The 23,888-nt window shown below is 36.1% G+C and overlaps 1 protein-coding gene across 2 annotated transcripts in view; it reads left to right on the top strand.

Annotated features, from left to right (window-relative positions):
• LOC103659494 (lymphocyte antigen 75) overlaps nucleotides 1-23,888 on the top strand; it is a 121,266-nt gene that overhangs the window by 42,774 nt on the left and 54,604 nt on the right. For both annotated transcript variants that reach the window (XM_008687012.2, XM_040644604.1), the window contains exons 15-26: nucleotides 136-204; nucleotides 2,485-2,599; nucleotides 6,488-6,523; nucleotides 6,907-7,082; nucleotides 8,549-8,616; nucleotides 8,887-8,966; nucleotides 9,555-9,694; nucleotides 11,211-11,316; nucleotides 11,539-11,699; nucleotides 18,041-18,170; nucleotides 19,300-19,526; nucleotides 22,508-22,673. In XM_008687012.2, the coding sequence (XP_008685234.2) occupies nucleotides 136-204; nucleotides 2,485-2,599; nucleotides 6,488-6,523; nucleotides 6,907-7,082; nucleotides 8,549-8,616; nucleotides 8,887-8,966; nucleotides 9,555-9,694; nucleotides 11,211-11,316; nucleotides 11,539-11,699; nucleotides 18,041-18,170; nucleotides 19,300-19,526; nucleotides 22,508-22,673 (1,474 nt within the window). The remainder of the gene's footprint in view (nucleotides 1-135; nucleotides 205-2,484; nucleotides 2,600-6,487; nucleotides 6,524-6,906; nucleotides 7,083-8,548; nucleotides 8,617-8,886; nucleotides 8,967-9,554; nucleotides 9,695-11,210; nucleotides 11,317-11,538; nucleotides 11,700-18,040; nucleotides 18,171-19,299; nucleotides 19,527-22,507; nucleotides 22,674-23,888) is intronic.

Genomic DNA, 23,888 nt, shown 5'->3' on the forward strand with positions numbered 1-23,888 from the left:
AAAAAAAAAAGGTGAAAAAGTTCTCCTTCTGTGGCATGTGAATGTGTTTGAGCTATTAAAGCTGCCTAAATTACATCTAAATTGCAAATATTTATATATCGGTCTTAAGTTCTCAAGCATCTCTTGTTTTTTAAGGTGTCTACTATTCTCATGGAAAATGAGTTTCAGCAGGATTATGATATCAGAGACTGTGCTGCTGTCAAGGTCAGTACAATGCTGAAAAATCTGCATATTTAAAAAATAAATTTGGTATTGTGTGCAGTCAGGCAACAGATCCACAGAGTGCCGTTTGTGTGTGGAGCATGATATTAGATGGAATGGGAGGTAAGAACACCCATGGCCCCTCCCTCAAGCTACCGAACTTAGACTTAATTTGAGAAGATAAAATTCATATTCAAGAAAGGCGACTCTTATTATTATACAGTAATAGGCTCCAAATTAGTGGGCTGAGGAGGGCCGATGAAACGCAGAAGAGGAAGTGATTCCTCTGGCCTGGTTCCAAAAAGAGGTGGGATTGAACCATGCTTTTGTACAGGTAGGTTAAGGTAAGCCTTTCTAATGGGGGATGGCATGAGGAGGTGGCCTCAAATAAAGGGAGAGGGAAAGGAAGAGGCTAAGGCAGTGAGGAGAAGAGAATACAGATCAAATTTTTCATTGGTGCCATGGTTGAAAACAAAGTTGGGAAATTAGATTGATGGTAGGCAGCAGCATTATAAAAGGGTTTTGACATGAACCAAGGAGGGTGTGAAGAAGATTCATCTCAAGTCAGATTTCAAGATGCAGCAAATAGGAACAGATAACATAAAAGACCAGTTAGGCATGTTCCTCTGCAAAATTCATTCATTTATTGATCCCATAAAGTAGTCCAAGCGGTCTGTGATGCTCTGGGGTATACACCAAAGACAAGGTATAAAACAGTTGTTGTCTTCATAGAACTTACATCTAGTAGGAGATAAGTAAATAAGCAATTACAGGAGCTATGACAGATGAGGTATAAGTTTTATGGAAGAACAAGAGTGTTATGGGAGGTAATGATGATGACTAACACTGGTAATGGTGATGATGGTAGCATCAGCTAACACTTGTTAACTCATGAGCTAGGTACTTATTATTTCACTTAATACTTATGTGACCTTGTGAGGTAGGTACTATTACATATTCATCTTTCAAGGAAGAAATTTGAGTTCTGAGTAAGTATACATGGTTACAGAGCTGAAATTTAAACCCATGTGTCTGGGTCTACCCTGCTGTATGACTAGGTGTTGATAGAAATAGAAAGGGTACGGTTTGTGGAGAAAATACTACATTTTAGTTTAGATATTTTGAACTCAAGCTAGTAGTAAAAAATATCCTATGGTAAGTTGAAATCAAAAGATCAGAGTTGAATGAAAAATGTGTATTAAAAAAAAGTGCAAAGGGCCAAAAGTAGATTTAGGAGAACTGTCAATGCATGAAATGTAAGATGAGGAAGTAGGAGACATATAGACTATATCTTTGCTATGCAACCCCAAGAAAGAGATTCAAGAGAGTGATTGTCCAGAAATGTTGCAGGAAGCTTGAGGCAAAGAACTGAGAAGGCCACTGGAAAGCACTATTTTCAAAGCAATTGTTCTAGTAAAACAGTATAGTATCATGCCATTTTTATAGAATTCTCAGTTTAACACATGTGAAGGTAAAAACTTCAGAGAAGCTTGTAAAGTTTCCAGAACACTGATGCAAAAGCTATGTTCTATGTAAATAGAGTTCTTACAAGTAAAGAGATTAGAAAATCTACCAAAAACAAACAAACAAACAAACAAACAAACAAAAAACCCACCTAAATAAAAGAGACACTGATGCAGCCTATGTCAGGAACAAGGCCAGCCAGGGCAGTGTTCTAGAAGGAGAATCTCCCCTCACTTGCCTGAGTACCCAGCAGAATCTTGGCCTTAAGAGAAAACAGTCCAAAAAGTGATGGAGATTCCTCCCAGGTCATGCCCTCCCATTTCCTTTCTTGCCTGCTTCCTGGCTGGAGTTTGTAGAGAGCTATCTCGGATCACGTAGAGGTGGTTAACTTCCTAGCAGTGCAGAGCAACACCAGAGCAGGAACCTGGGCTCTTGATGTCAGACACTTATGTCACATTTTCACAGATCCACTTTAATCATAGTCTGGTGTTGGGAAGCCACTGAAGTAAACACTTTGTTTTTAGCTTGACCTTTCTCAAATTTGAAGGTACAATCTATAATTTCATATCAACAAAGACAGAAAAAAAACCCAATAATTTACATTTTGGGTATAAACATGACCTTATGATATATTTCCTGTATCAGCCCCTTTGAAGATTCTTGATTAGGCTGTTAACTATTTAAACACTGTATTCATTCATTAAACAAGTATCTTAGGTGCTAGGGCTAAAATAGATTAAAGACTATAGGGCTTACACTTTAGTGGTTTATAAAGCTGCATCAACTTCAAAATATTCTACAATCCTCTTCCTCCTTTAGGTCATTCAGAGGCCAGGGCGAAGAAGCTGGTTTTTCTATGATGACAGAGAATTTATTTACTTAAGACCTTTTGCTTGTGATACAAAACTTGAATGGGTATGCCAGATTCCAAAAGGTAAGTGGTAGTGATTCCTTTTCACAAATGTGAACATTGTAAATGCTGAGCCTAAAGTAAATAAGAGAACATTTTAATCTATAATTATAACTTTAAAAAGGCTATGGAGATGTAGTTACTATATTAAGCTCCATCCTGCCTGACTCCTACCCCAAGTACAAGGCTAGTTTATTGAGATTAGATAGTACTTTCCTCTTTGATCATGAAAGAATTTGTATAGAAGATAAAATTTAAGATGAATTTAGAGAGATTAGATTTTGGAATGAAAGACTGTTTCAACTAAAAGAAGACACATCAGGTGCCTGGGTGGCTCAGTTAGTTAAGTGTCTGCCTTCGGCTCAGGTCATGGTCCCAGCGTCCTGGGATCAAGCCCCACATAGGGCTCCTTGCTCAGTGGGGAGCCTGCTTCTCCCTCTCCCTCTGCCCCTCACTCGTGCTCTCTCTCACTCTCTATCTCAAATGAAGAGATAGAAATCTTAAAAAAATAAAAATAAAAGAAGACACATAGTGGAGGGAATCATTTCAATTTTTATTTTGATACAAAATGAAGGACAAAATGAAGATAAGCTTGGGAAGAATAAGGCAAAAGTCAAGAAATCAAAATTTGGCAGGTCTCTGTAACATGTAGCAGCAATTCGGACTGAACTCCAAAACTGCTAGTAGTTTATAGAATTCAAATTCAAATTGAGGAATCCAGTTAACTTGATAGTAGAGGCTTTGGTGACAAAAAGGAGAGAAAGGAGAATAAAGAGATACCCTTTTACTTAGCTTGTTAATAGGAAAATGTTGAAGAAATATTAAGAAAAATGTTAAGATTTTTAACAGCCAAATAATGTTTTAATAACTTAAAAATAATTTTAAATAATTTTATTGGATATATTAAATTAATTGGTGGTAAATGCACAGAAAGCTCTAAACTAAATTTCTGAACTGAATGTAGATCATTGAAACTAAAGGTATATCCTCCTCTAAGCTCTCAAAGAATCCAGAGGGTTCCTTCACGCAACTACCTATTAGAAAATTGTTCTTTTCCCCTAAGGGCCACCACCATATTGCCTTTAAAATGCATGATATCCAGTACAGTAACTGGCAAGTCTCTTTCACAAAGGCAACTGGCAGTCCATTAATAAAAGAGGAAACTCTGTGTGTGTGTGTGTGTGTGTGTGTGTGTGTGTGTGTGTACGAGGTTTTTCTAAGGGAGAAATTATACCCGAGTTATTCCTGATAATTTGATGAAACCTTAAAGAGTAACAAAGAGAAACGAGTTTGGGCACCTTTTAAACAAGCAGGGAAGTAACTACCATATGTAGCTAATTTGGATAATGTCTCTGGTTTGAAGCAGAAATGGTGATGTTCCCATTAGTCTTTGGTGTTGGCTAACATGGCACAGAGAGTGTCGTTGCTCCCTCCAACGTGTGCCCTCACTGGTAGCTGCTACCCCACCCCAATGCCTCCTGTTTGAGTGGTGGGGAAGACCCAAGAGTTCACACCAGCATAACCATAGAAATTACAAACCAGTAACCACAGGAAATACTCCGAAGAGCATGTGGTTGTCTTTTTTTCTTTATATGTATTTTTTATTTTAAATGAAAAAGAAGGGAATTAACTAACTTATCAAACATAAATCTATTAACTAACTAAACAAATCTTCTAAATAATTGCACCCCTGCTGTCCCCATGCAGAAACAAAATTTTAAACCTAAAGAACTTCCTTCCTCAGCCTATTCACAGTTGTTTGAAGCAATCAATGATTGTTTGATCCAGAGTTTAAATGTTACGTAAACTCCCCTTTGATAGTCCCTAAATTCTAAGTTACGATGTGTCATATTCACACAGCTGGATATTTTCTCAGTTAGTAGAGCCTCCAGAGTCTGCTCAACTGGATAGTTCTGTATTAATCTGTATTTTTCTGGTTTTCTGAAAGCAGCTTACTTCTTCAGTAGCCGAAATCACCATACTTTTTCTCTAGCTCTTGCCTTTTTAAAAAAGGCAAAAGAGTCATATGATCTGAAGAAAAACCAGAGTATTTGCCATTTTGGTTACCTGACCCATTGGTTCTAATTAGTCCTCTTCTCTAAAAGGGATATTTTGACAAACTAAAAATTTTAAATGGCCATAGCGCTATAGATAAATATAATTTTTAAATATTATTTTTAATTGAAAAAACAGTATCAAAATAAGGCTTATAAAAATATTTTTAGGAAAATCACCTATAATGCTATTACCCAAAACACAACTGTATATTTTATATATATATAAATTTATATATAAAAATAATTTATATATATATTATATATATATAAAACCATATATACAATACCAATACCATATACCATATATATACATATATATATATATATACATACCACATCTTTTTTATTCATTCATCTGTTGATGGACATCTGGGCTTTTTCCATATTTTGACTACTGTATACATTGCTGCTATAAACATTGGGGTGCATGTGCTTCTTCAAATCACTATTTTTGTGATAAATACCTAGTAGTGAATTTGCTGGGTCATAGGGTAGCTCTATTTTTAACTTTTTGAGGAACTTCCATACTGTTTTCCAGAATGGTTGCACGAGTTTACATTCCCACCAACAGTGTATGAGGATTCCTCTTTCTCAGCATGCTTGCCAACATCTTTTGTTTCCTGGTTGTTAATTTTAGCCATTCTGGCAGGTGTGATGTGGTAACTCACTGTGGTTTTGATTTGCATTTCCTTGATGCCAAATGATGTTGGGCATTTTTTCATGTGTCCGAACAGAAGTTTTTGACAAGATTGCAAACAAGAAACTATGCATATTTTCAACTGATTTGACCCATTGTTGATAGAAATTATCCAATATACAAAGAACTGACTCAAAGAGAGAAAAAGATGTTGGACATATAGGCAGTCCTCTGAGTAAGGTCTTCAATGCGATAGGCCCAGATACAACAGCAAAATTAAGAACAGCTATTTTACGCTGTAATTTCCAATAGTCATCAAACTATGTCCGTGCCTTGAAACCAGTATGACCTAAAACCAGAATGAAAAGGAAAAGACAGCAACTAGCATCATGGGGGGAGCCGCTCAGCCCTGGAATTGTCTGGGTGCTTCCATGGAGGCAGTCTTCAAGTGATTTTCACGGTTGTGAGTTAGGTAGTGGAATCTTATTTTTTTTAATAGAATAAAGAGTTGAATCTCAGGGAGCTAAGCAGCTGATCCAAGATCCCACAGCAGTGAAGATCTGAGGGCATTTGGACCCTGACCCACCCAACTTCAAGGCCCATAATTCTTTGTAAAGTACCATATTTTCTCTGTTTCCAACTAGGAATTCTGGGTGATTTTTGTTATTTTTCTCCCAGTTTTGTCTCTCACCTCCCCAAAAGTTTCAATACTTGATTACTATACATCATTTACAAGGATACCTTGGGGGACAATGAACTCTTCTGACCCAGGTTTATAGAACAATCGTTCAAATTGCATTAGATGGAGTTGTAGTTCCTGAATAACCTCGTTCTGCAGTGACGATTACCTTGGTGCCTATTCCTTAGTGCTTCGACGTAATGTATATAATATACTTGTTTACTTACTTATACTTTCTCATTATTAGCCATGTTTTATCCATCTAGTCTTCCTTTGTGGCTTCTGTGATATAAGGTGGAGAACTGCTAGGAATACTTTAATAGTTAACAGATCTGCCTTTTTGATTGCCACTAAAGCAGATTTAGTTTAGGCCCCACAAAATTCAAACCGGAGCAATCATAATATGAAAGGAAATGGTTTGGCCAAAAATGGTGGAACTCAGCCATCCCACAAGAGCTCTTGAGTTAGATTAAAAGCACTTATGACAATATCTGTAATTGGATACTAATCTTGAGCCTTTTGCTTTCTTTCTTATACAGGCCGTACTCCAAAAACACCAGACTGGTACAATCCAGGTAAGTTAAGAAAACTGACACTTAGCCAAAGCTGCTTCTACTTTTCCAGTAATGTACTTAGTTAATTATTTAAGCTCGGGCCTAAGTGCCAGCTTCTCTATCACATCTTCAAGGGAGATGAAATACCTCCAGGCAGGAAAGCTGATTCGCTGGTGTGGGATGAGGCTGTGGGGCTGGATTTGTTCCCCTCTGTGAGTACAGAAGGGCGGCAAAATCTCTCACTGGTTCAGCAATCCTTGGTTCTTGGCAGGCAGCACTGCCCTGGCCAGAGAGAGCCAATAATCTAAATGAATTACTATTTATAAATAGTTTCGAGCATTAATTCATGCTTGGAGGGTGCAGTTTGATGTGCGTGTAACTCCAGTATTCTTCTTCTTCTTTAGAGCGTGCTGGAATTCATGGACCTCCGGTTGTAATTGAAGGGAGTGAATACTGGTTTGTTGCTGATCCCCGCTTAAACTATGAAGAAGCTGTCCTGTATTGTGCTAGCAATCACAGCTCTCTGGCTACACTGACATCTCTTGCAGGACTAAAAGCCATCAAAAACAAAATAGCAAATGTAATTTGAGAGAATATATTTTTAAATATTTTTCTTATTTTTTATTTATTAAAAATTATTTCAGAAATCTTGCCAAAATCTACAGAAGTTAAATGTTCCTTTCTTTTTTTAATAATAATTTTTTATTATATTATGTTAGTCACCAGACAGTACATCCCTAGTTTTTGATGTAAAGTTCCATGATTCATTACTTGAGTATAACACCCAGTGCACCATGCAATACGTGCCCTCCTTAATACCCATCACCAGCCTATCCCAATCCCACCACCCTCCCCTCTGAAGCCCTCAGTTTGTTTCCCAGAGTCCATAGTCTCTCATGGTTCATTCCCCCTTCTCTTTACCCCCCCTTCCTTCTTCCCTTTCTTCTCCTACCGATCTTCCTACTTCTTATGTTCCATAAATGAGTGAAACCATATGATAATTGTCTTTATCACCCTTAATCTTGATGGTAAGTGGGCTGGGGTTGGTATGGAAGCTGCATGACATCTTCAAATCCAGGCTCCTTTTGTCTTTTTGCTCTGCCATCCTTAACATAATGAAGTTTCCAAGCTCAAGTTCAGGGTGTTCTGTCTAGGGTCTTTTCTAGAAGCCACCCAATGACATATAGGTCACTGGCCACTCCAGTCTCTAAGGAAGCTGAAAAAAAGCATTTTGTAGAAGTTGAAAGACAATTATAAATGTTCCTTTCAAGTAAAATTTGCCGAACAATATCCAAATTCATCGTTTCATGTTAGAAAATTTAGAATAGAAAAGTTAAATAGAGCTACATAATGTTCTAAAATATTCAAGATTAGGGGTACCTGGATGGCTCATTGGTTAAGCGTCTGCCTTCGGCTCAGGTCATGATTCCAGGATCCTGGGATTGAGCTCCGCGGGGAGCCTGCTTCTCCCTCTCCCACTCCCTCCGCTTGTTTTCCCTCTCTCACTGTCTCTCTCTCTGTCAAATAAATAAATAATTTTTTTAAAAAGTTTATAAAAAAATAAATAAAATATTCAAGATTAATTATAAATCTCAATTTATAAGATAAGCATAAATAGATAATATAAAATATTCTAATTCTTTGTTAGATTTTGTACTAAAAGTTAACTTTATAGTTAACTTGAGTTTTTGTTTCCTCTAATAACTAACTTTGTAAAATAGCTTTTTGTAGAAAAAAATAATTTTTTATTTTTAAATTTATAATTATTTGCAATAGAACACTATATATCCAACTAGCCTACGCCTATAATTACAGTGACCATATTTTCTGTATGCAAAATAGCTCATAGTGTTATACAAAGAGTTTTCAACTACTTCTTTGGTGAAAGGACCTGGTTTATATGCTTTAGAAACCAAAGTAATGGAATATCTGGAAATTTTGGTGGTTGTGGTTATGGTGGGACCTAGTATTTAAAAGAAAACTCTTTTAGAAACTCGGTGCATATAAGGATGGGTGATTGTGTTGGTTGATTGGTTTGTTTTTCAGATATCTGGTGATGAACAGAAGTGGTGGGTGAGAACTTCCGAGCAGCCAATAGATCGTCGTTTTATGTAGTATGTGACACCATTGATGTTGCCTTTGTAAAGTCATTGGAAAGAAGCAGTCCCAAATTCCCCTTTAGAAAATGCTATTTATGATTTGTTTTGAACATTAATCCATAAACTGCGTGAACTACAGAAATCACGTCCTTTTGCATATTAGCATCAAGAAAAAAGTGGCATAAAGTATGGCATAACATTAACTTTAGAATTAAAATTACAGTAAAAAACAGACTAGAACATGTAACTATGTTATGAGCTGTGAAATCTCTCATTTTCTTTCAGCTTCCGATATCCATGGCCTCACTTTCCTATAACATTTCGGGAGGAATGCCTGTACATGTCTGCCAAGACTTGGTTTAGCGGTAAATTAACTCCAAATCCTCTAATGTTGATTATGTAATATGGGAACTTCAGGTTCAATTACTAGCTCAACCTTGTTTTCCTTTTGATTATACGTTTGGTTGCTTCATCTTATTTTGGTTTATTGCTAATGACCATGGCTCAAATTCCAAATGCAAATAAAGGTGCTTTTCACTGTGAATATTTTGACTTCCCTTATCCTAAAGCGGTTACTTAAAAATAAACTTAAGCAGTTTCATTACTGATAAGCATATAGACAAATCTGCAAAGATAAACGGGTAGCAATTCTAAATATTGTTTAGGTCTTTCTCCTTCATTAGCCTTCGCTTTCAACCTCCTTCCCACCATCAGGGACTGTGATGGTAACTGGTCCTTCCACCAAATGTGTGCATTTTTATAGGCAACTCTGGTGTGCTAAAACCTACTGATACAAGTAATAACAGAAGATAGAAATGGCTAGAGAAGAAAAGGAATATATTTTAACTGTTTGGGAAAGAGCAATCAAAAGAAATTTCCTTTACTACTGGATTGTTTTTAAAATGTGCTAAATGGAAAATTCTCACCCCTGTAATCTTGCTTTTCATTCTCAGACCTAAATAAACCAGCAGACTGTAGCACCAAGTTGCCCTTCATCTGTGAAAAATATAATGTCTCTTCATTAGAAAAATATAGTCCAGATTCTGCAGCTAAAGTACAGTGTTCTGGGGATTGGATTACTTTTCAGAATAAGGTAAAGAGAGAATTGCTACATTGTATGAATGATGATTGCTTTCATGATGGTTGTATGGCCTGTGGCAGAATCGCAGCCCGTCACGTAACTTCACTAAGACAGCCTCTCCATGTTTCAGTAACTCACCTGATCCTCTGTAGTGCCAGAAACCAAGTTAACTCTCAAGTTAGTCATGCCTACAGGTCTTTCAAAGTAATGCATTCCTATTCTGTGCTAGTAAACTTAAATTGCTGAAGTTGATTGGTCAATAGATTATAATACATTAAATAATAAAACAATCTCTATAGCGTGAAGGAAACTGACAATTTCTGGCTGATAAATTTTCCACTTGAAAGAAAGCATCCAAGCAGCATCTACCAATTAAATTAGACCAGCAGTTTCCAAACTATTTTGGGGGTGCTACACTACACATATGCTAACAAAATGATAAACCATTGATCTTGCCTCCAAAGGTTTTAATGATTAAATACATTTGGGAAATGCTACATTCTATACCTGCCTCTTTGAAGTGCATAATCCATATTGGTATATGTTTCTCTTTGGAAATGCATTTGGCTGCTAAGTAGAGAGATTGCTATACTGTGTTAAAACATCTATTCTCTCACACAAAAGAAATTTGATGGTAAGTGGGCTGGGGTTGGTATGGAAGCTGCACGACATCTTCAAATCCAGGCTCCTTTTGTCTTTTTGCTCTGCCATCCTTTACATAATGAAGTTTCCAAGCTCAAGTTCAGGGTGTTCTGTCTAGGGTCTTTTCTAGAAGCCACCCAATGACATATAGGTCACTGGCCACTCCAGTCTCTAAGCAGGCTGAAAAAAAGCATTTTGTAGAATGTTTCAAGGAACATTGTCTAGGGTGTACCACTCCACACCAACGTGATCATCATATTGAAAAGAAAAAGGAAGATATGTGTCTGACAACTGAAGGCATCTGTACTGAAACTAAAATAGTAAGGACATATTTTGTCTTTGCAAAATTAGTACAATCTTCTTTCTTCCCCCAAGGTACTGGGACTAAATTAGTTTACATAGTTGATGTAAGTTCGAATTGAAATATCCTGCCCAAAAAAGGGGGAATGATTTCTTTTAAAATGTATGTTTTTATACAAGGAGGTGATGATTACGAGTGCAGCCTTTGAAGTCAGATGGAACAGAATCAAAACACTGACCATTCCACTGTCTGGCTATTTCACTTATGGGTGAAGTTACTTAACTGCCCTGTGCCTCAGTTTCCCCATTTGTTGTGAAAATTAAATGAGATAGTATTATGCAAACTGTTTAGCACATGGAAAGCACTCAATAAATGGGAGATTTAAAAAAAATAGTTTGACTAATAAACCACTCTTTAGTTGTTTATATTGAGAGTGTATATCTGCATTCGTATAGTACTACTCTGTGAATTTCCATATCTCATAGACCAAAAATTAGCAGCCCTCTAACAGATGAGGTGTTTACTTCCTATGTGAGCTTCCCTGTGCCTGGAATCTAATGCTTCATATGTGGCTTTTGTTTGCAGTGTTTTCTAAAAATCAAACCGAAATCTCTCACATTTTCCCAAGCGAGTGATACATGTCGTACCTATGGTGGCACCCTTCCTTCGGTGCTGAGCCAGAGAGAACAAGGTAATGGAATTGTTTTGGAACATGTTTTATTCTGATCTGGGGGCCAAATTAGTTCTGAGAGGCTTGGGGGAATTAGCATATTTTTAAAATCTTATTAAACTACTTTGTTATAGAATAGGTGAAAGAGTATCTTTGTAGATAAGCAAGAGGTATTCATTGACAATTTTAGTGTATCTTTAATTTGAATAAGTCAAATGCTTTAAAAAAATCTCTTTCTGACAGATTTTATTACATCCTTGCTTCCGAATATGGAGGCTACTTTATGGATTGGTTTGCGCTGGACTGCCTATGAAAGGATAAACAAATGGACGGATAACAGAGAGCTGACATACAGTAACTTTCATCCATTATTAGTTGGTGGAAGGCTGAAAATACCAACACATGTAAGTTTTTTTAATCGGAAATCTGTATAGGTTAGGGCATCTGGGTGGCTCAGTCGGTTGACATCAGACTCTATTTCAGCTCAGGTCATGGTCTCAGGGTTGTGAGATCAAGCCCTGCCTTAGGCTCTTGCTGGGCACGAAGGCTGCTTAGGATTCTCTCTCTCCCTTTCCCTCTGTCCACTCTCCCCACTTCTGCTTATGTGCATATATGTGTGCACACACTTGCTCTCTCTCTAAAAAAAAAAAAAAAAACTATGTAGCTCTGTGAAACACCCAAGTCTTCTATAAGTTACTGGATTAAGAACAGGGTCTATTTTATGAGTCCACTTATGTGAAATGTTCAGAGCAGGCACGTCTTCAAAGATAAAATGTAGGTTAGTGGTTGCCAGAGGCTAAGAAGAAAGGAAGGATTGGCAGTGATGCCTAAAGGGTATGGCATTTCTTTTTGGGGTGGTAAAAATGTTCTAAAATTGGTTGGGGGTGATGTTTGCACAATTGAAGATGATAAGAACTATAGAAAGTGTGCTTTCAATGGGTGAATTGTACCACATATGAATTCCATCTCAGGAAAACTGTCCCAAGAAGAGCAACAGGAGTTCCCCGGCATTCAAGCAGGTGCCCCAGGTTTTCACAGTAGCTCCAGACTCTATAGCACTTATTTCACAACCACAGAAAGCCATCGAATAGTGAGATGAAAATAGAAAAAAATTTAAGTGCTTTACTTAACACTTTGGGATTTGAGGCTGTCTCCTGAGGTCAACAGTACAAAATTGGTGATAAGTGATCATTTTTCAAAAGGGGAAAAAGTATCGTATTAACAATAATTACCCTAAACCATGATTCTGCTGCCCACTGCTTCTGTCCTCCCTATTTTCTGGATACAGACCACATTTCGCACAGTGGCAAAGATGAAGAAATTAACTTTAAACTCAGATTCCAAAGATACGCCCTAGACAATAATCAGCTGATGTTCCTGATGCAATATAGCTTTGCCCAAGGTAGATGTTGGTGGCAAAGGGAACTCTGAGTCATGTGTAATTATGTACAAAGTAAATATTAAAATAATGCTTGGTCATTATAGAAAATTTGAGAGTTGTAGAAGAGTAAGCACAATAAAGAAAGCTTATCAACCCTGATCCCACTTAGGCCAGGAACTTTTAAACTTTTACCCATAACTCATAGTAAGAAATACATTTAAATTACTATTTAGTACATGAATAAAAATATAATATTGAATTGAAACAGATGTTTCAGGAAACAATACTTACCCTTACAGGGTATGCACACTGATATTTTCTTTCTATTCTATTCTACTCTATCTAGTCTATTCTCCTTGTCCTATCTTATCCAATTTCATTATCACATATGTGAGTCAACTAAATGAGTCTCAAACCGTATTTGAACCTTAATCTAAGAAATCACATTAAGTATTTCAGCGTTGTTTCTTCTAGGAATTTTTCATATATTATCTTTCTGACATAGATAAGATCTTGTATTCTGCTTTTCTAATTTAGTATTGTATCATAAATAGTTTCTTATACCATTAAAAGATGTACTTGATAAGCATTTTGATAGTTGCACAGTATTTCTTGATAGGTATGCTATCATTTATCTAACCAGTGCTGAGTATTCAGGCTGTTTTCATTTTTGCATAATCATAAAGAGTGCTACAGTGAACATTTTTGTGTATAATCTTTGGTTATATTTCAGATTACCTCCTTAAGATAGATTTTAGAAGTTGATAGCCAGGTCGAAAGATATAAGTAGTTATAAAGCTCTGATCACCAAATGCTTTCTAGAAAGGCTTATGAGTTTATGTTTTTGTCTGTAATGTATTGATTGCCATTCTATCCATACCAGCATATTAATAATTTCTAACAATTGTTGAGCAGCTAATATGTGTCAGGGACTTTGCTAATGTATCATATGCATTATTTCGTTTAATCTGCACGGTAGATGTGAAAAGGTCTGTTACTCCGCCTCTAAGAAATGTAGAAACAGGACTCATGTAACTTGCCCCCAGTCATGCAGGCACGCATGCAGTCCACATTCAAGTCTAGGTCCATGAGTCTTCAGAACCAGTGTCCTTAGCTTCTTTACAATGCTGCCTGTAAGGATCATTGTCTTCAAAAAATTTTTTGCTAATTTTGTAATTTAAATATATCAATCATATTTTTGTTTGTATTTCTCTGATATCTAATGAAAACAAACTTCTATAAGTTCAGTAGTAATTTGAATTTCATGAAGTATGAATGTTCTTTTTCTTTGCCAATATTTATCAAAGACTTCATGTATTTCTTTTTTTTTTGCCTTCATGTGTTTCTTATAGATTTTATAACTATGTAAATATTAAACATGCTGACTCTATTTATTAAAAATATTCCTGTAGGTTTTTTCTTAAATGCTGAATACCAAAAATATAGGAATAGGTTTTGATTTTTTGTACATGTATACATTCAAATCTATTTCCCTTTTCTCCTCCATTTCTTTTAGGTTAGAAAGTTCATCATATAAATGTTAGTTAAATATATGTGTATATTTTCTTTGCCTTTTTTTCCTGAGAGCATGATAGAGCCGTGATATGTGGTATATGTTGTCAGTGAATACTAAATGCTTTTCTCTATCTTGTCTAACATCATTTATTGCATATACTTCCATTTGTTAAAAGTAATATAGGATGCCTCCTTTATCATATATTGAGTGCGTGTGTGTATGAGATATACTCTTATATAGCTAAGACACTGATCTAAATACTATAATTTTGGATATTTAAAAAATATAATAAGAATAGTTATCCTTTATATATACCTTTAAAAAATAGTTTTAGCTATTCTTGTCCATTCTTCCAAACTATAGTTATTTGGTCAATCTCCAACCAAAACAATTAAATAAAATACTTCTGATGAGATTTTGACAACATTTTAGGGAGAATTAACATCTTTTTATTATCTTTCAATTCAAGAATATGGTGTAGTATATCCATTTATTCAAGGCTTCCTTTAGAGCCCTCAGTGAAGTTTTTGTAGTTCTGTTTCATTGCCTTTAAGAATGGCAGGTTTTTTCTTGATTTTCTCACTGACATGTAGAAAGCTATTGTTTGAATATTTTTATATATTTATTTCATAGGCCATCTTAATAAATCTCTTATTCTCAGAGTTTTTCACTAGATTTTTGGGGAGTTCCTAATTAGATAATCATAATCTTCAAATACCAGTTCATGCTTCAATACATATGGTAGGACTTCCAGAACTGTGGTAGTACCAGAAGAAATAGCCATCATCCTAGACTTGATCTGGATTTTGTAGGACTGTCTGCAGTCTCTCATTGTCATATATGATGCCAACTCTTTGGAGTTTTTTGTTTGTCTGTGTTTTTAGTTTTTTAGTTAGTTTTTTTTTTTTTTTTAAGTAGGCTCCACGCCTAGCACAGAGCCTGACATGGGGCTTGAACTCATGACCCTGAGATCAAGACCCGAGCTGAGATCAAGAGTCCACTTTTAACAGACTGAGCCACCCAGGTGCCCCAATGCCAACTCTGTTTAAGTTATATGATTCTATAACTAGCTTATTTAGAACTTTCATTCAGGAGTAAGTACTGAATTTTCTGAAGCTTATTTCCAGCATCTACTAAAATTGTCATATATTTATATTAAACCATCTTCACCTTATCATAAAACCTAGTTGCTCTGAATGGATTATTATTTTACTATTATACTGAATGGGACTTATTAGAATTGTATTTAGGAATGTTTTCATCTCTGTTCATAGAGTTAATTTTTTATGCTATATTGTCTGATTTTTTTTCCGATGATGTCAGCTTCATAAGATAAATTGGCTAGCTTTCTGCCTTTGTGTTTTTAAATTATGACTCAGGCTGGATAATTATCTATCCCTGAAAGTTTGAAGAAATTACCTACAAAGTGATGCTAGAACCCTTTTCAGAGATCATTCTTTAATAATAAAGGGATTTGGTGCAGTGGTTGAGCGTCTAAACTCCAGAGTCCCATTGTCTGGGTTTGAATTCCATTCAGCCATTTAGTATGTCTTTGGAAGTTCACGTAGTTTTCTTCAGTCTCAATTTCTCATCTGTAAATTCTGATACTATTATACCGACCAAACAATGTGAGGATTACATAAGATAATTCATTTAAAGCTTTTAGCTATCTGACACATAGCTCTTAAAATGAACTATTAGTATTAATTTTCAATTTCCTCTGAAGTTACTTGTACATTTTGACGTTTCTGCTTCTCCTTATAACAATTATGCTAATTTGTACTTTTCAAGATTAAGTTACCTATTTCATTTGGATTTTAGGGGTTTTTTAAGGTTTTTTTAAAGTTACTTAAGTTATCGCTACACCCCATGTGGGCTCGAACTCATGACCCCACGATCAAGAGTTTCACACTCTTCTGACTGAGCCAGCTAGGTGCCCCTCATTTAGATTTTCTTTTTTTTTTTTTAAAGATTTTATTTATTTATTCGGCAGAGATAGAGACAGCCAGCGAGAGAGGGAACACAGCAGGGGGAGTGGGAGAGGAAGAAGCAGGCTCATAGCAGAGGAGCCTGATGTGGGGCTCGATCCCATAACGCCGGAATCACACCCTGAGCCGAAGGCAGACACCCAATCCGCTGTGCCACCCAGGCGCCCCATAGATTTTCAAATATATTAGAATAAAATTGTGTGTGCTATTATCTTTTTAAATCTCCATACCTTATTTTGATTGTGCTTTTATTTTTTCTTATTCAGATTTTTACAAAACTGGTATCTATTGGTTTTCTCCTCCCTCTTCTCCACCTTCTACTTCTATTGCTTGAGATATATTTGCAAATATTACTAAATTTTTCTATCCTGTTTTTTTAGAGTTATATTTTTGTTCATTTTCTAATCTCCTGTATTCAATTCTTAGTTCATCTTTCTTTTAAAAAACAGAATATATTTAATATTCATATTTGCATAACTCCACTACTGTGTATTTACCCAGAGAAAATGAAAACACTAATTCAAAAAGATATATACACCCCTATGTTTATTGCAGCATTATTTACAATAGCCAAGATATGAAGGCAACCTAAGTATCCATTGATAGAGAATGGATAAGGAAAATGTGGTACACACACACAGAGAAATATTACACAACCATAAAAATGGATGAGGTCTTGCCATTTGCAACAACATGAATGGACCTGGAGGTATTATGTTCAGTGAAATAAGTCAGACTGAGAAATACAAATACCACCTTATTTCACTCATGTGGGAAACATCCATGTGAAAAAACAAAACAAATGAATAAACAGACAAAAAGCAGAATCAGACCTATAAATACAGAGAACAAACTTACGGCTGCCAGAGGGAAGTGGGGGAGGGAAATACAGGCTTCCAATTACAGAATAAATAAGTCACAGGAATATAAGTCACAGCATGGAGAATATAGTCAATGATATTGTAATTGGATTGCATGGTGACAGAGGGTAGCTACACTTGGGGTGAGCAAAGCATAACGTATAGGGAAGCTGGATCACTATGTTGTACACCTGAAACTAATGTAACATTGTGTGTCAACTATACTCAAAAAACATAAGAAGAAGAAGAATACATGTTTGCCTCTATAAAAAGTTTTACTCATATCCCTTGTGATAGTCCTCATATTATTCTTAACTAGAATTATTTTGTTTCATTTTTGGTGCAGTGTTGATTATGTAGCATGGATATATGTGTTTTTAAAAAAAATCGATAGCTCTTGGGGTAAGCTTACGTGTCTTATTTTTCTAAGTGTGTGATGTGTTTCAAACATACAAAAATACAAGAAAAATATACTTTGAATAAATTTTATATCTAGTATTATTGATTTGTGGTCAGAGAATGAAATCTAAATAGATATTTTTATTTATGGATGTTTTTATAGTGACTAGTATAGGATTAAAGCTTTAAGGTGAGTTCTCTACTGTGCAGTATCTACAGCTTGTCAATCATAAAACTTTTATAAACATCTAATAAATTGTATTAATAATCATTACTTTTTTGCTTTGAAATGAGAAGAATGATAGCAGAGTGTTAAATATCACTATAATTGTGTTTTCATCTTACTTTTACCAGTTTTTCTTTATCTGTTTGGAATTTATATTTAATAATATTGCCACTGTTTTGTTTTATAATTTCCAAAGTCAGTTGCCCTTTTCCCATGTTTTGGAAATTTTTGAGGGTTTTCTTGTGATTTCATGGTCAGCTCTTTAATGGAATTTTTTACAGGAAAAATCCAATTTGGAATATAAAGTTCTCCTATTAGGATCTTCAGACAGTTGTAGTTTCATGGTTGTTTGTACATGTTTGCCTTTTTGTTTAGATTTTTGAGGAAGAGTCCCAATACCACTGTGCTCTAATACTCAACCTCCAAAAGTCACCTTATACTGGGACATGGAATTTTACTTCCTGCAGTGAACACCACACTCTGTCTCTCTGTCAGAAATATTCAGGTATAAATTATTATCTAGATAACTGTGGTACTTTATGCTGCTATATACATGCAGTATTTTTTCACAAAAATCTTATAAATGAATTAATATTAATTTGTAAACATAGCTTCCCTAAAATTTCAGCATGCGTGGCTAAATCCATATTGGTTCAGTGAGTCGGATTATCTCAAATGGAATGTGATTTTTTTCAATTATCATTGTTTTACTTAATTAAATATCAAAATTAAGTATCAGATGGAATTTGTTAATAGGAGTTGTCTAATTATAGTAAGTTATGGTTGAAATTTGTTCTTTTTTCTACTTTGACATTTTTCAGTTGTTACTTTCTATCTTGGAGGAAGGAGAAAAAGTAATGTTTTCAATTGACTTTAGTAAACATTCACAATTAAGTTTATCACACACGCACACACACACAAAGGTGTGAAGCATTATAAATGGATCACTGTGTATACCTTGCTGTAACCCAAATAAAAATAAAACGTGCACTTAAAAATAAGAATCATCCATATTCTCAAAAAGATATTTTTAGAAGGTATTACATTGTTTTCATTGAGTACAATGTTTTTAACGCATGATTAAAAAAGAAACTTTGTCATGTAATGAGAGCCTCAAGTAGATAATCCATGCGCTTCTAAAGAAATGTTTGTTAAATTAAACTATGGTCATTTGTCCCATACTGTTTAGTAACTGCTTTATTCAGAGAAGTACTGTAAAGCAATAGTTCGATACAGCCTCTTTGTACACTTTTTTCCTTGGAGCTCTCCCAGATGAAAACTTTGTAAGGCAACACCTAACACTTTCTCTTGTTGAAGGAGTTTAAACAAAAGAGGTATTTGACACCAACCTGAAATGGTAATCTTATTGCAGGCTACTTTTACTTATACCTTTTTTCCTTCTTAACTCAGATCAACAAAAACAGAATTTTGTTCTAATTTTAGAAAACAAGTGCTGTGGCTCACACTTTCACCTAAGGTATACAGGAAGACATACCTAGTTCTTCTAACCAAAATCTAAAATAAATGAATAGATAAGTAATATCTGAAGTCGTCATTGTGGAGAAACTTGAAGAAACGTACCATGACTTGCAGAGTGGGTGATTTTTTTATGTTTTTTTTTCTTTTACACACAGAAGTTGGAAGCAAACAGACTTTGCAGAATACTTCAGACACAGTAAAGTATCTAAATAATCTGTACAAAATCATCCTGAAGACTATGACTTGGTTTGACGCTCTACGGGAGTGTCAGAAAGATAACATGCACCTGGTGAGCATCACCGACCCTTACCAGCAGGCGTTCCTAACTGTGCAGACGGTTCTGCATAACTCTTCTTTATGGATTGGACTCTCCAGTCAAGATGTAAGTTTTCAGTCCCGACTGCCAGGATTGGGTGATGGAATGTGAAATTTTTGTTGCACACAGCATTTCTCATATCAGACTAAAAGAACCTGGAGATTGTAAAATCTTACTCCAGTGAGTAAATTTCATGAAGTGTGTCATTTTTAGTGCCCATCATCTTTCTACTATTGAAAGATCTGGTGCCTTATTGTTTAGATTAAGAAAAAGTTCTAGTGGACATATGTAACTGAGCACTTCTTTTTATTCTAGTTAAAGACTGAGTGGGAATCAGGAACTGCCATGTCTCCCCAGCCAACGAAAAGAAGAGAGGAAGAAAAGAATCTAAAAATCAGATAGGGTTGAGTCGAGGGGTGGGGGTAGGGGCGGCAGAGAGCCTAGAGAGAGAGGGAGAGAGAGAATCCTGAGCAGACTCCACACCCAGTGCAGAGCCCGATGTAGGGCTCCGTCTCACAATCCTAAGATCATGACCTGAGCAGAAATCAAGAGTCAGATGCTCAACTGACTGAGCCACCCAGGTGCCCCTATAGTAAATTTTTTTAAAAGAAAATTAAAATCACCTATAATCCCAGTACCTAGTAATAAATATGATTTAATAATTTGGTATATATCTCTCAAGGATTTTTTCTGTGTACACATGTATTATTTTAAGACATTTGGGATCATACCATTTTTTAACTTATTTTCACCACTTAAGGATTTTGATCTTGTTTCTTATCCTATTTTCCTTTTTTTTTTAAGATTTTATTTATTTATTTATTTATTTATTTATTTATTAGAGAGAGAGAGAGAGAGAGAGAGAGAGAGAGAGCCTGCGAAAGACAGCAGAGCACAAACCAGGGGAGGGGCAGAGGAAGAGGGAGGAGCTGTCTCCCCGCTGAGTAGGGAGCCCCGTGTGGGACTCAGTGCCAGGACCTTGGGATCGTGACCTGAGCTGAGGGCAGATGCTCAACCAACTGAGCCACCCAGGCTCCCTCTTATCCTATTTTCAGTCTTCACCTATGTTTCTCTTTTTCCTTTCACTCTTGAACAGGTTTATTACATATCTGCATAAACTGCCTTTAATCTTTGGAACATGACAGGATACAAATAAATAAAACTTTACATTGAAAGCAATGGAAGGATATTGAAAGATTTTAAACATGGTAGTAACAATAACAGATTTTTACTTAAGAAGAATTATATTGGCAGAGAGTGGGTAAGGAAGTGAGCAATCTAGAGCTTTCTTGTAGAAATTCATGCAGAAGCTGTTGTTGGCCTGAACTAAGGCCTGCCGCAGTTTTGGGTTGTATAAAGTCCAGAGTGTGGCTGTGGCAGCAGGTCACTTAAGTACGTAGAAGTAGAACTACATAGACATAGAGGAAGTCAAGAAGGCTGGGGAACTGGTGAGCCATCCACGTGAACATGAATGTCCATAAGTCAATAGTAGGACCAGGAGGACAGAGCAAGACATGGGGCATCACCTTAGTGAATGTCAGGGAGGAGCACGGAGGGCAAGTCCTAAGTGAATGCTAGGAAGAGGCAAGGAATCTGGGAATAACTGAAGGAGATAAAAATACCTATTCCATTCTTATAGCCCTGTGGTATCTGAGAATGGAAAAATAAACAGCCTTCCCTTGTGGGTATTGAAAGGACATCATTCCCTTAGAAAAGACAGGTTTTAATTAAGGTCAAGAATTTCATAAAGGGATACTTACAGTCTTAATAAAGAGAGAGGGTATTCAGCAAAGAGATAGAGGGTGCAGGGATTTATCTACAAGGAATAGAAGTTCCAAAGGCCCAGGTACCTGGGTTAGTTGTGAGTGCAACAAAGGTGAAGGAATCCAGGGTAATACCAAGTACAAGCAACATCATGTGGCCAAAGGGCCACATTAGAGGCCACAGGGCTTAGGGATTAACTGGCCGCAAAGTTACAACTGGAACCCTGGTGGAGAACAGGTTCAGAATGAAACAGTTGGTGGTGTTGAAGTTTAAACATGTTTGTTATTTATGGTTCACTAAGGATAATGTGTGTGGCCTTTACCCAATATTCCAAATAAACCAGTGATGCAAAATGGCCTTGGGCCTCAGGACAGCTTAGTTCATTGGGTCAATGTATAAGGTCTGGTGCTCTGGCAGCACCATGGGGAAGCTCAAACAGGTCTGTACCCCACAATCCATCCCCTGGACTTTGTACCTATTCTGTAAAGCCTCTTTCAACATAGGTGGGTGGTCAGGCCCTTGTTAGGGTGTAAAGATGGATGTTCACAGACTTTTACTACTTTTACTGCACAATAGAATATAGTGAATGAGGAAACTTCTCCATAAAGACAAGTGTAAAAACAGTGTGAAATCCACAAGGCCCAAGCCAGGGTTAAGAAGAAGGGAGCTAACATTTATGTAGCTCTTCCTGTACCGGCTGACCATTGTGTGTTTTACACATCACCTCACTAATTCCAGCCCTGAGGTTAAGTGTCACATTCATTTATTAGCTGGGGGGATGGAAACTTGGCAAGGTAAACTCAAATCAAAAACTAATACATGAGTAAACCAGAATTCCAAACTAGATATGCTTAGCTCCAGAGTCCATGTTCTTTCCACTACTGCATGTTGTTTCTTTGACTTCCAACACCCAAGAGTTCCAATTGTGTGTGAGGCAGCCCAGTGTATTGGCTCAGACCATAGACTCTAGTGTCTGATGGCCTGGAGTAGAATCCCAGCACTGTGATGTATATTCTGTGGGACTTGGCACACATTACATGCCTTTAGTTTCTCATCTGTGAAATGGTACAGTAGTTCTTATCTCATATGGTTGTTACAAAGATTAAGTAAGTTAATATTTGCAAAGCACTTACAACTGTGCCTGGCACATGGTAAGTGCTATGTAACTGTGTGTTAAATATAAGGTAAAATTAAAAGTCATTAGATTGACTATGGGGGACAAAATAATTCAAAAGGGATAACATAAAGTATTGCTACTTGAGATGTATTTCTGCTGCTTACAGGATGAACTCAACTTCGGTTGGTCAGATGGGAAACATATTCAATTTAGTCGCTGGGCTGAAAATAATGAGCAACTTGAAGACTGTGTAATATTAGACACTGATGGATTCTGGAAAACATCTGATTGTGATCGTACACAATCAGGTGCTATTTGCTACTATCCAGGAAGTATGCTAATTTTAAATATTTTGGTTCTTAAATTATTATCAGTCTCATGAATAGTGAGATTTATGGGGAGTAGTTTTGTAAAATCTGGTTTTGAAATTATAATTATGTCCTTTTTTACAACAAAATTTGTTGTGAAAATTTGTATTCGGGTAGAATTATTATATATTGAGTACTTTGTCATTGATTTATTTTAGACATGTTATATCTTTATTTTTGTCAGCTGACAATGTTACTTGACCTTTCAGTTTTAAGTCCCTATTAACCTCATTTTGTATCTATATTTTGTGTTTATAATCTATAGGAAACTATTTGTAGGAAGTTTTTTGGTAATTCTTATCAACAACTACCATTTCTTTTTAAGAGTCATTGTTAAGATTCACTTGTTTGTAAGTAACAGTAACAAGCTCAAGTTAATTTAAGCCAAAAGGGAAATTTATATCCTCAAAAATGAGGATATAGCTGAGCTACATGAGAATGGGAATCAGAAACTGAACGGAATCAGGAACCCAGAGATTCTGTCTCCCACATACCCCTTCTGCTTCTCTCTGCACGTGGTGAAACATGGCACCTGGGTAGATTTCGATTATAGCTGTAACTGGAGAGGAATTGACTATCCCTGAATTCCACTTTCCAAATTTTAGAGAGAACCTGATGTACCCAGCTGAGTAAGGTATGCGATCTCTAGCCTAGTCAGAGGAAAGTGGTTTTACAACTGCTAGGGGCCCACATTTGTGCTTTTGCAGTAGAAAGAAGATACATCTACGTTCCAGACAAAGGGAGTTGTGGGCTAGGAGAGGTTCTGAATGGTCTCTACTGCATATTAAATCTGTTTGATTGGCTTTGAGTAGAGCATATCTATATTTGGATCTTCTTAAATGTATGGCTTTTTCATAAGAATTTTTTAAAAAAACAGATTTTCTAGATGTCAGATTTTCAACTATTTGTTTGCTTTCATTAAAGCAACAACTTAGAACAGCACGTATTTCATTAAAAGGTACCTTTAAAAAATAAATAAAAAATAAAATGTACCTCTAAAATTAGAGAAGTTATCAATAACCAGGAATTTAAAGATGAGTTCCCAAAGTTATCGTTAGGTGCCCATTATTAATATCTTTGTATTGTCTTTGAGGTTGCTCCTTGTATTTGAGGTTTGATGATACAGGAAGAGAGAAACCACATTTAACCTAATAGCATCTCATGTTTTATATCCTCCCA

Source organism: Ursus maritimus, unplaced genomic scaffold (genome assembly GCF_017311325.1).
Source record: "Ursus maritimus isolate PB19 unplaced genomic scaffold, ASM1731132v1 scaffold_1, whole genome shotgun sequence".
In the NCBI taxonomy this organism is placed as follows: Eukaryota; Metazoa; Chordata; class Mammalia; order Carnivora; family Ursidae; genus Ursus; species Ursus maritimus.